Source organism: Ptychodera flava, chromosome 13 (assembly GCF_041260155.1).
Source record: "Ptychodera flava strain L36383 chromosome 13, AS_Pfla_20210202, whole genome shotgun sequence".
Classification (NCBI taxonomy): Eukaryota; Metazoa; Hemichordata; class Enteropneusta; family Ptychoderidae; genus Ptychodera; species Ptychodera flava.
In genome coordinates, this window is record NC_091940.1 from 9,951,769 (window position 1) to 9,967,665 (window position 15,897).

The 15,897-nt window shown below is 36.7% G+C and overlaps 1 protein-coding gene across 1 annotated transcript in view; it reads right to left on the reverse strand.

The window, feature by feature from the left end:
- The window catches only part of LOC139147363 (protein virilizer homolog), a 39,279-nt gene that overhangs the window by 9,590 nt on the left and 13,792 nt on the right, over positions 1-15,897 (reverse strand). The window contains exons 16-31 of the mRNA XM_070718427.1: positions 14,683-14,832; positions 14,020-14,214; positions 13,573-13,658; positions 12,001-12,147; positions 11,287-11,449; positions 10,681-10,817; positions 9,853-9,961; positions 9,211-9,301; positions 7,835-8,023; positions 7,261-7,366; positions 6,626-6,861; positions 5,847-6,123; positions 5,017-5,274; positions 4,435-4,547; positions 3,971-4,050; positions 3,100-3,278 (exon numbers count right to left, since the gene is read on the reverse strand). Of these exons, the coding sequence (XP_070574528.1) occupies positions 3,100-3,278; positions 3,971-4,050; positions 4,435-4,547; positions 5,017-5,274; positions 5,847-6,123; positions 6,626-6,861; positions 7,261-7,366; positions 7,835-8,023; positions 9,211-9,301; positions 9,853-9,961; positions 10,681-10,817; positions 11,287-11,449; positions 12,001-12,147; positions 13,573-13,658; positions 14,020-14,214; positions 14,683-14,832 (2,516 nt within the window). The remainder of the gene's footprint in view (positions 1-3,099; positions 3,279-3,970; positions 4,051-4,434; positions 4,548-5,016; positions 5,275-5,846; positions 6,124-6,625; positions 6,862-7,260; positions 7,367-7,834; positions 8,024-9,210; positions 9,302-9,852; positions 9,962-10,680; positions 10,818-11,286; positions 11,450-12,000; positions 12,148-13,572; positions 13,659-14,019; positions 14,215-14,682; positions 14,833-15,897) is intronic.

A 15,897-nucleotide genomic window follows, 5' to 3' on the forward strand; every position in this document is an offset into this window, starting at 1 on the left:
AGATTTGAATCGTAAATCACTGTCACTCTCATTTGCCAGCAAACACTATCTCTCTTGTATCTAGTAATTGATCACAGCCCACACATACATGAACATGTCGTTCAGTTAAGTAAACCTAAACCATGCACAGGTTTTCAACATCTGTGTGCTAATCACATCAGCAACATGAGAAAGCAAAGCTGGTACTGTATGTCCATCACAGCCATGAAGCAATGTATCAGCTTTTAGCCTTAGATCTTCAGAGAAGAAGGAGAAATATTGAAAAAAATAAAATTTTCTATTTTGAAGTATTTGCTCTGAGTAAACGTGTAAGATTAGAGCATGTACTAGTCTGTGTAATCGTTAATACGAAAAAAAAAAGATTAATCTACTCTCTAACTCATCCTAGTCCCTTTACAAAGCATGAACTTATGAACTCTCTGCATTTCAATTTTAGAATGTCAGAAATTTTTGTGTGAGTCTGTCCTGAACCAATACATATAACATCTTAATTTCTCTGTATCAGAGGGAACTTTTTTGAGTCAGTGACGTGAAAATTTGGCCTGGACATCACAGTGAAATTTGGTATGTTATCTGGCTGTCAGAAGAGTTTCACTCTGGGAATAGAAAAAGATAAATCTCAAGCTAATTTCTCATTGAATTCATCAACGCAACTTCAGATTGATAATAATCTGTGGATTTCACTGTATTTACAAACCGCAAACTTAAAAAATAGTTTCTCTGTACACTTCTATAGGTTACAATTTCCTTGGCATTTTTCCAACTTTGAAGCCATTGGCATTTTCGTGATGAGTTCACCAAAACAAGCATTCAACTTATGCAATGCAAATGAAGATCCACCATTCATTGGTAGGGACTTAAATCTAATCATTTAATTGAAGACAACTGAAAGTTTGTTTTACTTCAAAGTCTTCCAGGCACGTCACTTTTCAACATTACAGCAGGAAAATCCCTAGTGCAGATATTTCATTAATTTCAGAATACTTTTACATTTTTCATGTGATCTGTACATATCACAGTACACATCAACACAGGTACATGTGAGATTGAGAAAGATTGTCCAGGCAATTTGATGAATTACTCCCGGATTCAATTACTTTAGAATTCCTAACAGCTAATTCCCATTGCTTTTATCTCAGCCGTGTATCTACACCCTGGAGACTTGCACAGCATCTCATGCATACAAAATCAAAGCCAGCAAACTGTACAGCAGTTGAAGTAGGCAAAGCTGTTCCCGGCAGAAGTGGGCTGTGATTTATCTGAATGTCGTAAAAGAACATTTACAGCTATCATCATCGTCAGGGATACAATTAACTGTGAAAATGGCACTTGAATACAAATTTTATGACAACATTTAGATTTTTAGAATGAAAACACTTGTGTATGGTAAAGTTACAATATTTGGATAAGGTCTCTTGCACACGTGTACAGCATTCATGCTTCTCTAACTCTCTCTCCCCTCTGTGTGCCTCTGTGTCTCTCTTTCACACTCGTTTTCCCTCTCCCCTCTCTGTCTGTATGTCTCTCTCCATCTGTCTGTTTGTCCATTTCTCTGTGTTCGTCTCTCTCTATCACTCTCTCCTCCCCTCTCTTGTTCTGGTCTATGGACGAGGTTCTTGGCAAACTGGTTAAACACCCTTGGTCACTGACATTTAAATAACAGATTCCTCTAAAAATGACGTTTTGAGATTTTCAGAAATATTTGTTTGCAATTCCAACGACTGTAGGTGAATAGCAACATACACATGATAAACTTTCAAAGTGGCTCGTCATGTGCCAGGTTAGACTGTATGCCTCACTTCAATGAAATCATTTTTTTGTGATTTAACCCTTCAATTTTTGTCGCCCTTGTAAAATATACCTAGGTCAATTTTTGTAAGATGTTTGCCAAACTTTTGATAAAAAACTGTGACTGATGAAATATTGTGTTCATTTGGTCCAAAATTATCAGAAAAATTACAGAAAAGTTCATAAAAATTGGTAACATGTTGCACTAAAATTTTGGTGGGAAAAAATACAGCACTCAAAGGGTTAAATAGTATTGTTACTGTTGAGAAACAAAATAACACAGATATTGCTCATTAAGAAGCACACACTATAAATGATATGACCATAAGGTATTTCAGATAACAGCTTATCAAAGAACTATCACTTGGATATTATCTGTTGACAGAGATTCTTCAGGTAACCTTCTTATGATTGATAATGTTGGGTATGTATTATGAGTTTTTCCCAAAATTAGTGTATTTTGCAAGAGGATTTTGAACAATCTTCATTGAAAATCAACATGGTCCTTTTCCATCTCCACATACATGTATATATAAAACATCTTGTGGTAACTCCAGGTATGACACATGGTGTGAATGTGTCTTTTCCTCCTCCAACCATATACACTACACCCCCCATCAAAATTATTTATGACTGTTCATAATTAGGAAACTAAAGTGAGTTTGTTTGCCATCATCTGTCAGTGAAGTTGCAGCTGATTGCCATTTTGAAATAAAGTAGAATGTGTAATGGCTTGGACTGATGCAGCTGATTGGCCATTTTGATATGACTCACTTATGTTGATGATCTTACGCTAACCAATCAGCTACAACCTGAGATGTTGCAGCCGAGTAATGTCAGATGGATGAATGACGAAAAGATCTTAATCCATTCATAAAGGACCCAAAAGTCCATGGAAAGACATCCAAAGTCCAAACACTTTTCCAATTTTTTTTGACAACTGAATCAACAATTAATGTTCACGTCAGGGAAACATGCAATTATCCATTAATTATTTATGTGCATCAGGACATTTTAAGCAGCAACATTGCATAAATCACTACATCATATGAAAAGAGACTGAGTGATCCAAATATTACCATGAAAAAGGAAAAACTTATTTTGCCTTGAAGGATTTGTACCAGGAGGCTCTAAGTTGTTGATACTTTTTTCTCCCCATTTTGGGAGAGCTTGTGAGCCACAGATGGTCCTATTGATAAAGATCAATCCTGCTCCACTCCATGTTATTGCAGTTTTAGTGAATAATGTGGAAAAAAAAGACAAATTAAAATCACAGCTGGAGTAATTTTTCAACAGGAATACATAGATTACCTTATTCATTTTTTTCATTGGCGGTACGTGATGATGTTGTGGTGGGTGGTCCTTCATGGCCTCAAAATCATCAACATGCATCGATGGAGGTCTACTTGTGTTCTGTGCTCTCTGACGGAATATGTCATGGGGTCTGTTACCCTGGTAGAAGTTAGGTCTACCACCCCTACCAGGCATTGCTGAAATAAACAAAGATACATTAATTAGTCATATGTTCCTCTGAGATGCATTTCGTGTGTGTAAACTACAAAGCAGATAGCTGCATATTTCAGGAATATTTGACACTTGGTAAAAACTCAGAATATGCAAAATTTTTGTACAGTTCCTTTTACCCTTTAGGTGCTGTAATTTTTCCCACCAAAATTTTACAGCCACATTTTGCCAATTTTTTATGAATTTTTCTGAAATTTTTTGATAATTTTAGACCAAATGGACATCATATTTCATTAGCTGCAGTATTTTATCAAAACTTTGCCAAAAATCTGAGAAAAATTAACGAGGGAATATTTTGTAAAGGAGGAAAAATTGACGTTGGTGCTCATAGGTTTAAATGGCCTGTAGATATTGTCTGCAATGGGCTTGAAGTATAAAATGAAATTATCTGAATTTGGCCTCTTACAGAGTACATGTACTTTTATTTTTCTGTTTTCGGAGGAAATAGGATTAAATTACTGTGACACACTACTTGACAAGTCTCCTCTGACAAAGTCAATAAATTTCTAAGTATATTGCCTTAATGAGTCAGTGTAATGTGTACACTTTTAACACCCCCGGATGTCAAAAGAGTTAGGCCAGAAGGAGCTTTATCTTGTCTGATGTTGATAAATCAGGTAAGTAAATCATCATTGAATAGGATATGTTTAAATCTTACGTTTATGACCTCTTCTCATCTGACCAAACCCTCTCTTTTCACTTCTTGCAATCAGAGGGTCATATTTCCGTACACCAAGCCTGGCAGAAAAAGACAGCAAAGTGATTTCAGTTAGTGGAGATATTAAACGATAAGAATATCAAATGAACTTTCATTTTTTCAATACCACAAGAAGTTAAAAGTTCTTTCACTAATAATTGCATCTCAAAAGCAACCATTCAAAAGATATCTGTGAGGTACATGTAGTTATACATCCCACTAAATTACCCTCACTTTGAAAATAAATTTAAAATCTTTCCCTTAATATTCAAATTAATTTCTGATGTACATTTATTTACTTATTTATTTATTTATTTACTTTCCATCTTTCAGAATTCTACTTTAACATCAAATTTAACTTCCCCAACAATGACAAATTTACAATTGACTTTAGACTAACAACAGAAATGCTGATTTCACTGTACCTGATTTTCTTTCTGGGTGAACCCTCGTCTTCAGCAAAACCCTTGGCAAGTTCATCTTTCAGATCAAAGTCAGGTCCACATAACTCACTCAGCTCTTCAAAATCACATTTCACCTGGCAAAGTCAAGATTTAGGATAATTTGAATAAGAACAAACTGAGAAAAATAGTTTTTAAAAGATCATAAAATCAAATTGATGTCAGTTTGATACCAGTTTCCCAATCTATAAATTATAGAATGTACACATGCCAAAACTTCTACTTTCTATGACACCCCTTGTAAGTGTTACCAGAAATGTAACCTAAACCATACAATTGGAAAGTGTACTCAAGACACAGATCCTAGAGTTAAAATCAAATTGAGAAACCAACTCATCACGTTTCATTGAATGGGCAAATACACAAGATCCACACTTAAGGTAGGGGACTTGATCCCAGGGATCGAGTTTGTTCTAGCCTGTAAGAGGATTATGAAGGTGTCATAGCCTTTTGTTTTCCATTGAAATTGTAATCTAGTCAGTAAATTTCCTGACAAGACAATCTGATGACTGAACCATGCCTTTAAAGCTGTAAGACAACCCTTACCATGTCCATATCAATGTCAGGGTCATCTAGAGGTGGAATAGTCAACCAATAATTAATTCTTTCATCTTCTATCTCTCCAACCAGATACAACGCCCTGGTGTTGAACTGTGTTGTCAGACTCTCTGGTGCTGGCAGTGTGGGTTCTGTCAGGTCTTCTGATTTAGAGCTGCCTTCATCCTGTGCCGAGTTGAGTTCCTGGGCTAGGTTGGTCACTTCTACCAACAGTGTGCCCATCGCATCGTCATCTTTACAACTCTCCTGTCACACACAGACCACAAATCATTGAAATGCATTACATATATCTTCCATGATTAGTGACAAGAAAGAATCCTCCATTTTCCATAAATCTTATTTTCACTTATTTATGAACACATCATTTGTCATGCCATTCTCATTATATTCCTGTCACTAAGAATACAGCACTATTAGTCCAAATTCTGTTTTCTTTTGACTGAATACAAATAAACAAGATATGCAACATGACAACAAAGTTACTTTTTTCCTCTTTTTTTTCAAACATGGAAATCTGCTGTGATAATGATAAATACTGGTAAATAGTAAAAGAGATGAAATAAGAGCAGAAAGGTATAATTTTGGCAAACATACGTCTTTGGAGTTGAATGAGACATCTAATGCTCAATTTCCTAAATTAATTTATTCATTTATGCATAGTAGCATTGAGTATGCAAATCAGATGATGAGTCATTATTACTTACAGACAACATTCATTGGCCTAATATCATGCATTGTGTAGCATGAGTAAATAAAAAAATACCCATCCTAAAACAGTTCAACAAAAGTGATATCAATTCACCAAGTAAACAACCTACCATAAGTAGTTTTTCAAGTACTTTGACTGGATGTTCATCAGCCTGACTGCTATTCCAACGCAGTAAAGCAATCAGCTGGGCCTCACTTATTGTGTAAGTCCTCACATTGGCACTCTCTGTCTGCTGGTCCTCGTCAAGGTTCTCTGGACTTATCAATAATTGCAAAAGTTCCAAGAAAGTAGACAAGGTGGACAGGCAGTCGGCACTGTCCTTGTTGAATGATGATGCCAGCTTTTTGAAAAGGTTATAGAATGCACTGTTGTTCCTTTCCAGAGCACTGTAAATCAAAATGATAATATATGGCAATCAATGTTAAGTCTTCTTTGCACATCAACAAAGGAATCTTTTTTCTTGGTATATCCTCAACCTGCCAAGTTCCTATTTCACCATCAGGTCAAGTTGGTTAAAATTACTAAAGCAAAACATGTCCCATGTAGTGCATTTTTATAAGTGTTTGAAAACTTGAAGGTCCCTGAAGACAGAGATACTGTAAACATGAGTTTTACAGACTAAAGGTGCTCTAACATACCCAGCCAAGAGCCCCAGGGTGAATTATGGTTTTGGCACAATACTGCTTTTTACTGACTTGGCAGATGGGGAAGTGATATTATCTGGCAGGTAAAGGGTTAAATATGTATATGTATATACCACTGCATATAACATATTGTGTTATAGTAGGTGAGCACTAATTTCTTTCATATAGACATTGTCGCTGTGTGTTCGCCAAGTTGGTCAAAACTCAAGTCATGGAGCAAAAAATTGAAAATGCATCAACTTACCACTTCAAATGGTAAAATCCATAATCATGCTCTGTCAACATAATCAAAGTTCTTAGACACAGAAGTATCGTTGCATAAGTTTGATCCGTATTACCAACATGTTCCAGTATGGCATTGAGAATCAGTTCTAAATGTTCTTTGATTGGTAAGCTATTTGCTAGCTGATCTTGAAGAGCTGTTGATTGGTCCACTGACATCAGAGTAATTTCTGGATCACATGTCGACTGAATAATGGCCTGAAGAAAGAGGGACAGAAATGTCATGTGGTTGTGGTCTTTCACTGATTCTTTTACTGACAGTTTCCTCTACAGAGATCAAGCTAGACTACCTTCAGTTCTAACACACAGATAACTTGTGGTTTGAACTTGAATTTCTCATGGTTGTGGAGATGTCATGAGCACAACTGAGACATTTCACACATTAAACTTGGTTAAAAAAGCTTACTTGTACAGTGTACTGTAAATCCTCCAAAGTGTTTACCATTTTGTATTTACAGCAGAATATTTTTTACAGAACATTCACATTGCAGTCTCTATCTATTCTTTTATAATTCTTGGACCACAGTGGTCACAGGCAGCGCTTGGCATCATGCCTCACTACTGCAAATTTGTTGTCAAAACGACTAGCATACTCACAACAATGCATTCTTGTGACTGGAGATGGGACGGCAGTTCAGATACAGAATTCAATATTATCAGTAGTCTTGTTAGAACTTCAGCAAACTTCTCATCTGCTTTGACACTGAAAGAAATATCAAACAAACATCAGGGGTCTGAATGAAATTTTGTCGACACTTTTGCCTTATTTACATTCATTCAGTAATAATCAGTTTGTTTCACTGCTCTCTCATAGAAATTAGTCTAGCAAACTAGTGCACAGACTATTAGTTGAACACGGCAAGTTGCTCAGTTCTACAATAGGAGTATTCAGTGTTGTATTTGGTAACAATCTCATTTCAATGAAGCGTAAACTCACTTTGTCTTCTTGGGGGAACAGTTTGCTATGATGGTAACGTGCTGCATAAATCTTGAATTACTTGAAAGTTTCAAGAAAATGGCAATTGCCACATCATTGTTGATGGTTATGCATATGTATTTGTGACACAATACATCTCAGGTCATCAGTTTTCTCATTTAGTTTAATTATTCTGACCATGACTTGTGAGATCCACTGAATTCTGCTGAAAATGAACATTTGAAATATTCTTACTTGGATCTGAGGAAGTGAAGCAATGGAGCCTTGACCGGTGGCTGTGATACTAAGTACATAAGAAGAGTTAAGATACGATTGGCTTGGCCAGTACATGGATCCAATGATTTGTTGTCATCCCTGCTCTCTTTGTTTTCTTCTTTGTTTCCTGTTTTGTTGAGTTCTTCTTGAAGCATTTCAAAGATGAACCTTGTCAGAATTAAGAAGCCAAAAACAGAAACTTAACTGGCAGCCCTGGAGGTGGCATCCACTGGGCACAAGTTGACACATAAAATATCACCATCAGCAGCAGCACAACAACAACAACAACATCAGTAAACAACAAAAAAGGGCAGACATACATACATACATGTACACGCATACTTACATAAATACATGCATACATACATACCGTACTCGTCCGAGTATAAGCCCCTGCTCGTGTATAAGCCCCCCTACTGATTTTAGAGGATTTTAGAAAATGCATTACATCCGTGTATAAGCCCCTACCCTAGTGTAACTCAAATACAGAAAGGTTAGGAGAGTATATTTGATCATTTAACGTGGTAAAATTAATTTTAGATAATAAAGAAACTATTAAAAGATGTTAAAACAATGGGAAACTGGAGTTCCCTTGACAATATCGTAAGGAAAATGACACGTTTTTCCAGTACTATCTTGATTCTTTGACCCTACTCACCCCCGTCGCCTAAATAGAATAGTCTCACTCACGTCCGCCATTGTTTATTTTCATTCACGGCCGGCCACGATGTTTTCAAGCTTGAAACATGCAGTTTCTTTTGTTTGAAGCAATTATCCTTTCATTTGTGAAGACTTTTCCTGGTGACTATTACAATATTCACTGCTATGTTGTTGTTTTCACAAGATGTAGACAGTTTGATATTGGAATATTGAGTTGCCTTTCGATGTGGGCAATGCATGCCTGTTCACGGTACTGTTGATCAGCAGCATACATGACGTCTTTGTTTCAAGTTTGGGGTTTTTTTCGACGCTGAAATTTCACCAAAATGTCACTTCTGTATTCAGAGATTGTACAATCAATTTCTTTGGATGTGTAAGTCGATTTTGAAAGCGATAGAAAGATCGAGTGGTGTTGAAAAAAATCGTGCATAAAATTAGCATAAATTAAGCGTCCATGCCAGATAACATGGGGTTGCTCGAGTATAAGCCCCTCCCCTAGTTTTACCGCTGTTTAGTGTTGCCGAACTGGGGGCTTATACTCGGACGAGTACGGTATATACATACATACATACATACGTAGAGTCGATTTGACCACTCAAAACCTGACATCAACAACAAACATTTGTGAGTCACAGCCATAGTACATACGAATTACTTTTATATAGAATAACTTAAGATTGATGTCAAATGTGTACCTGACAACCAGTAATGCAGTGGGGGTGGCTAAATCAGCCAGCTGCCAACACACTCGTCTCAGAATATGTTGTAAAGGATGGTAACCAGTGCCTGAAACACACACAGACAAATACACGGTGGTCATGAAATGTGCGTACCGTGACGCCCCTACTAGAAGATTCAAACCAACATGGTACAGTCTCATCAAAGAAAACCTTGATTCTGTATATTGTTTATAGTTTACCAATATACAGTATGTATTTCGTAAAATGTATAGCTTCTTTCCTTTTTTAACCTGCACTAGTGCAGTGTTTAAAATCCTTTCAAAAGGTGGTTTTGATTGTTTGGTTGAAGTGCCACACCTATGGTTCGGATATTCCATAGATCTATAATCTCATTCTCCCAGTGGGATAAAGTATTATGTGAAGAAAGAATGTCATAGTCTCTCATTGATTCGCTTACGTTTGTTTCTTCAGTGATATTGTCTCAAGTCATGGTATTATTGCATTTGTAACTATGGATTTGTGATAATAACCTTGATAAACATCCAGATAGTTTGTTCATTTGATGTATATACATGTATGGGCCAAAACAGCATTGCTTTAACCCTTCCAATACAAATATTTGGGTATTGTCCCACTTCACAGATATAATCATCATACCTGCTAAATTTCGAATGATTGTTTGTATCTGTGGAGCAAGACTGTGTAAATGTATACTCCACAGCTTGCGTGTAGTCAAAGCCTGCTGGATTTCATCATTTGATAATGCCTGTAATAAAAAGAAAAACATATTTTCAAAGTTTATTAAGTGATAGACAGTGGCCATCAGCACACAATGAATGCTTTAAATTTCTTTCACAGATTGTCAAACCACCCATTCGTTACCTGTGTAGGTCTGTGGATAGGGCTCTTTGTATTATTGTTCTGTAATACAGCAAAAAACCTGCACACATAGTTGATTTACTTGAGAGAATTCCACGTGAAAAGATGTGACTTGTGAGAGATAACTAAATGTATGTACATGTATCCTAGTGACAAGACTGGGCATGTCATTTCAAACACTACATTGCCGATCCATAGTTTAATCACCAGTTGTGCTGGTGATGGATATAGGCCAGTTTTCCATGAGATATTGCAGTAAGAAAATTCCAACCTTTGTATTTATGAGTGCTGTGACACTCATTGCAAAAAGGTAAGGATCCTCGAGTCTGGGAAATAAACTGTGGTGCAAGCCTGAATCCCTGATTAATTAACATAAATTTGTGATTCAGTTCAGTGACACAGGTGTTCAGAGATGCAGAAAAAGTTAGTTTTCGCAATAAACACACAGCAAATATCAGTAAACAAGATGGATGCGCTGAAATTAAGGTTGTGCGTGTTTGTGTGTATGCGTATGTACATGAGTCATGTGACAAAGGACATAGATCTTTGGCACATGTGATGATGTAATTTGATGACACATTGTAGTGATGTAGATTATGAACTCACCTCTTGAACTTGCATTGGTAATGGCAGTGGGAGTAACTCAAGCAGAAGGAACAGCCCACTCATAAACGTGTACGGGGCTGATGGGATATATTCCAGCACCTCCTTCAACATCATAGTCCATGTACTATTGGCCACAGCTGTAATGATAATTGTTCATCTTTTCTGTAACTTTGATGACAATATATGTGTGAAATACTTGAACTTATATTAATGTATGTAAAATGTAATGTGTGTTTTGCAATGTTGACAAATAATGAGTGCTATTGCAATTAGAATTTGAAACAAAATACCAGATATTGGAAATTTTGGTCTTCTGAAAAGTTCAAAGTTTACAGCAGTACTCTGATGACAAAGAATCAAAACTTTCAAGACGTAGCAACAATACAATATCACCAGCTTTAACAAATGATGAAAAATGATGCTATGGTATGCCAGTTGTGTCCTGTCAATGTTTCAGTGATATTGATTGCAGATATCCTTACACCGTAATACAGTGGTAAATACAGTACCACAGTAATATGTCTACACTGTGTGGACATGAGAGTGTGAAAACATCATGTGCCTGCTAGATATCATAGAGATATTAAAGTGTGATGCTTGGCTTACCTTCCTCTGTTTCAGCTTTCAGTGCTGGTTTGGTGAATGTCAGCAGAATATCCACCATGAGTGACTGGACCCTAGCAGTGTCTGCACTCAGTATGTTACTGGTTGGTGAACACAGCACAGTGTGTAGGGTCAACAGTGCTGTCACAAGTCTTGTGTCTCTGAACTGTAATGTAACACAGAGATACAAAACCATAGAGTCAAAACTTTAAAACAGTCACAAATTATACATACATGTACTCATGGTACCAATATATGACACACTGAAACAAATCTTAGTAATAACATATTTCGCCATAGATTTCCTGCATGCAGGTACACAATAAACGACTGACCAAAATAAAACTTAGTATGCCAATGTGCTGTACACACACATACACTTGGGCCTATGTGTTTGTAAGTTTATATCTCTGCTTCATGCTTGAAGTTATCATTTGAGTGGCAATGAAACTGCATTTGAATTTAATAAGGATTCCAACTGTTGCCAGCATGGAAATGAAATAGGTTTAGAGTTCCAAAACGTTGGAGGACCTATTTACAGTTCAGAAACCATAGAGTTATATTTATGGTATACGTTCATGCATAAAACTATTCAACTACATGCAAGCATATAAACAGCAATCATGGAAAGGTGATAGGTCTTCAGACACGTCATTATCTCTGTAGAGATAAACTGGCTGCATGTTGAACGCTGTACTTGAACATGGAGTATCTTACCTCAGCTGAGCTACCACTGAGTAACTCTCTCAGCATTTTCCTGACCAGCATCAGCAATGGTGATACCATACAGTCTATGATGTGATTGACACTGCTAGGATGTGGAAAACCTTGCTGCCATGGGCGTAAGAGGAAATCTCCAAGTTTCTAGAAAACAGAAACATAGTGTTAAAGAAATCATTTCTGAAAAGATTTTATGCAACATCTTGGAGTCTATCTATTCACTTTGTAAGATGACTTACTATATCTGTATCTTTCTGCATTTTTTCCTGATGAGATGGTTTGAAATCAAAATTAATGTAAGTTATGGAAAAATGCTTACTGAAATGTGACCACGGAACATTACTCAAACATCGGTGATGAACACACAAATTGGAGTTTAACAACTATAAAATTTTCCAGCTGCAACTCAAGTATGGCAACCACAAATACATGCGTAAGTACCTAAATAATTTAATCTTTCTCCCGATGACAGTCTACCATAAGTTACCAAGTCTGACTTGGTTGCAACATGTCATGGGTTGCCCAGTTGGTATGCTTGACATAGTAAAGGAAAGTAGTTGCCTCCTACACAGTTTACTGTGTTCGATAGCATTTTATAGCATTGAGTTACTACTAAAAAGGACTTGGAATCAGTGTGCCCTCTAAGGGCAGGTGAAAAAAAAAATTTTTCGAGTCAATTGAAGAAAAGTTGACATGCTGTGCATGCATGAACAGGTTACAACTAAAAAGTCAGCAGTTAGAAGTATAGCACCCTCTATGGTCGTATGTCTTCCTCGATTCCTGATACTCTCGCGGGAGTCAGTGAGAAGACAGTGATATAAGAGTACTTGGTGCTTGGGCAATAGGTCAAATCCAGAATTCGAATGGACCATGGTAAAAACCCACCCACATGTGTAAACGTGCATAGACAAATGTGTATTTCCACACGCGTTAGTGCACATGTGGATTTGTTTGTACCGGCATCACGTGATCTCTTGGGCGTGCTGAGTCTGTAGAACACATTGCGTCCTTTTTATTCCGGAGTAGAACCATTAATGTTCAGTTTTAACTAGATGCAGATACTGCTTGGTAAGTTCATGGTAGCTTACAACTAATTCCCAGCTGGGAGAAAGAGGGTTAATCAACCAAAGCCACCACAAGAGATTGAAATAGTGACATTTTCAATAATAGGATTCCAAAAGATCTCTCTGAAGATTGGATCATGGAATTTGTGGTGAGTAAAATGCAAAAAAGTACAGCTTAGGAGGCTTTAAAAATCTAAATTTCAATGACATCACATTGCTTGGAGTTAATGTTTGACAAAAAATTGACAAATACTTGTACTTAGAGGCACTAAAGCAACATCAGGGATACACAGTCTATGTGTTTTATAACTGTATGTGAAAATAAGCTTTTGCTACACTTGCAATGGTACAATATCAAATTGATCATCAGGTCAATGGAATGAAGAAGTAATATGTGAGATGGTAACATGCAGATAAGATATTCACATTTATGCTTGTAGATTGACAAGACTATGTCACGACTGATGAAGTCAAACACAGAGGTCACTGTAATCACTACATTTACCTTTAGAACAGCAATAAATGTATCCATTGCATCTGCTGAGAACAGCTGGATGACAGCAAGATTGTACTGCAGGCTCTTCTGATGCTCTGAAAGTAACATATGCAAAGTATTGTTAATAGTGCACCAAGTATTTCTATGTTGAAAAAAGTGAACAATTACAAACTTACAGGCATACACGCAAGATCTATTGATGGTAACTGAAAGGCTCATAGATACGTTGATAAGGTCAAGTCAGTCACATATTATACAATTTTATCACATGAACTGTCCAGAATCGCCTCCTGTATGACGTAGAACAGGATGGATAAAATTACTTGTGTACTTCACGGAGCCGCTAGCCGCACAACTTCTTGCTTTTGGCTTGAAGTTATATGGCTCCACAAAAACACTCGTATACGATTACATCAAACAGAAAAATTCCAAGGGATTATACATAAGTTTGTTTACCTTCAGATCCATCGTTCTCATAATCTGGACACACCAAGTGCCTGAGTATTCTGAGCGCCGTCACCATGGGAGGTCCTACAGTGGACATGTTGGTTGATATGTCACTGGTGTGGTTCTTGATGACTTCCACCAACGATGTAATACAACTGATGTCGTACTTCAACCCTTGGCTGGGTGATAACCACCTGGCCAATTCTGTCAAACATCAGAAATAGCTATGTCATACATTGATAGCCACGTCATAGATCAATAGGTCTAGAGCACAGTCCTCAGACTCCAGACAGTTAAAAACATTTGCATATACACATTGCTGTAACAGGTATTATTGTTTGACTATGCCTGTTCTCTCAGACTCTGTAGAATGGAAGTGATCTACCATACATGTACATACAGTGTATTCAAAGTGAATGGAGTGTCTTCATCTTCTGTATCCCTGGCAAAAATCCGATCAAAATATTAATGAAAAAAATAAAGATGCCCTTTGAAGATGGGGTAAAAATGCACAGGTGTGAGTCATTCATAAAACAACCACTGTCTTGTTATTAATAGCTGTTTCATGGAATGAAATACTTGTAAAACACTTTTGAATATTTGCAGTACCGATGGTTCATTGAGCGACACCAACCCTTCAAGATGGGACAGTTCTTGTGTTGACAGTCTTACCTGATTGTTCAGGACACAATGGAAGTAACTTGGATGCATAGCTTTTAAAGGTTGTGATGTTATCACAGTACTGCATGGCTAGTGTCAGCAATCCTGTGGCATAGCCGTACGATGCAGACTTTTTGATTTTATGGTCAGCATCTTCATCACCTGTTAAAACGGATGAAAAAAGCACAGCATGAATTTGTAGAAATTGTACACTGCACATCAACTTTTTTCACCCTTGCACCCATTTCTCAATGAAAAGGTCCAAACACCTTATTAAAAACAATGTAGACATCAAATTCCAATGCTGAACGATTGTATCACTGAAGTAAATGTTCCCATCTCCGTAAGTTGCTAACTCACTTTAGATAAAATTCTTTGTTTGCTGTCCACATGCTAGGTTTTTGGAGAGATTAAGAAAACAAACACAATGTTAACGCTATTACAAATAAATATTTTTTTTTTTTCCTGACTGGCTGGTAGGTTTCTCAAAAATTCAAGGACGACAAACAAAGAATTTTCTTTAAATGGCCTAACTATTAATTTCAACATTTTTTCTCAATGGTAAATTACAAATATACAAATTTGATTGTGATTCTGGAAAAACAAAGAAAAGTTTATGTAAGATTCTACATGTAAAGTGAGTCGTGGGGCATAGTGAATTTTCACTTATGCTCTGCGATAGATAACACAGATACATGCAATGAAATGAACCCTTCTGAACAGTAATTTTTTCAGCCATTTAATCATGTTTAATTGCATTCCCTAAATGAACATCTGATCTATAGGGATATGAAATTTGTTTTGATTATATAGAGACTATTTCAAGTACAAATGCACTGTCTTATGAGAACTATGTAATTATTAATTGTTGATGGTGAGTTACACAAATGCATAATTACACATCCGCTGCAATATCAACTCAATATTTTCTCAGCCTTTCACAACAAAATTGTGCCTTTGCTACACTGTTTATGGAGGTCTACTTGGGCCAAAAGCTTTCAAGCTGGAGAGAAGGGAAGGTGTGGAACTACATGTATGCCTGCTGAGATCACTCACTGTTCTAAGGACGATTGATTATTACCAGCAAATCATCACATACATGTAAACCAGAAAACTATTATGCTTGACTTGGCACGTCTATGTGATGAATTTTAATAGATTTTACCTTTTACAGAAGTCTAAATGCATAAATAAACATGGCTTAAATGGACTAGACTACTCACACGT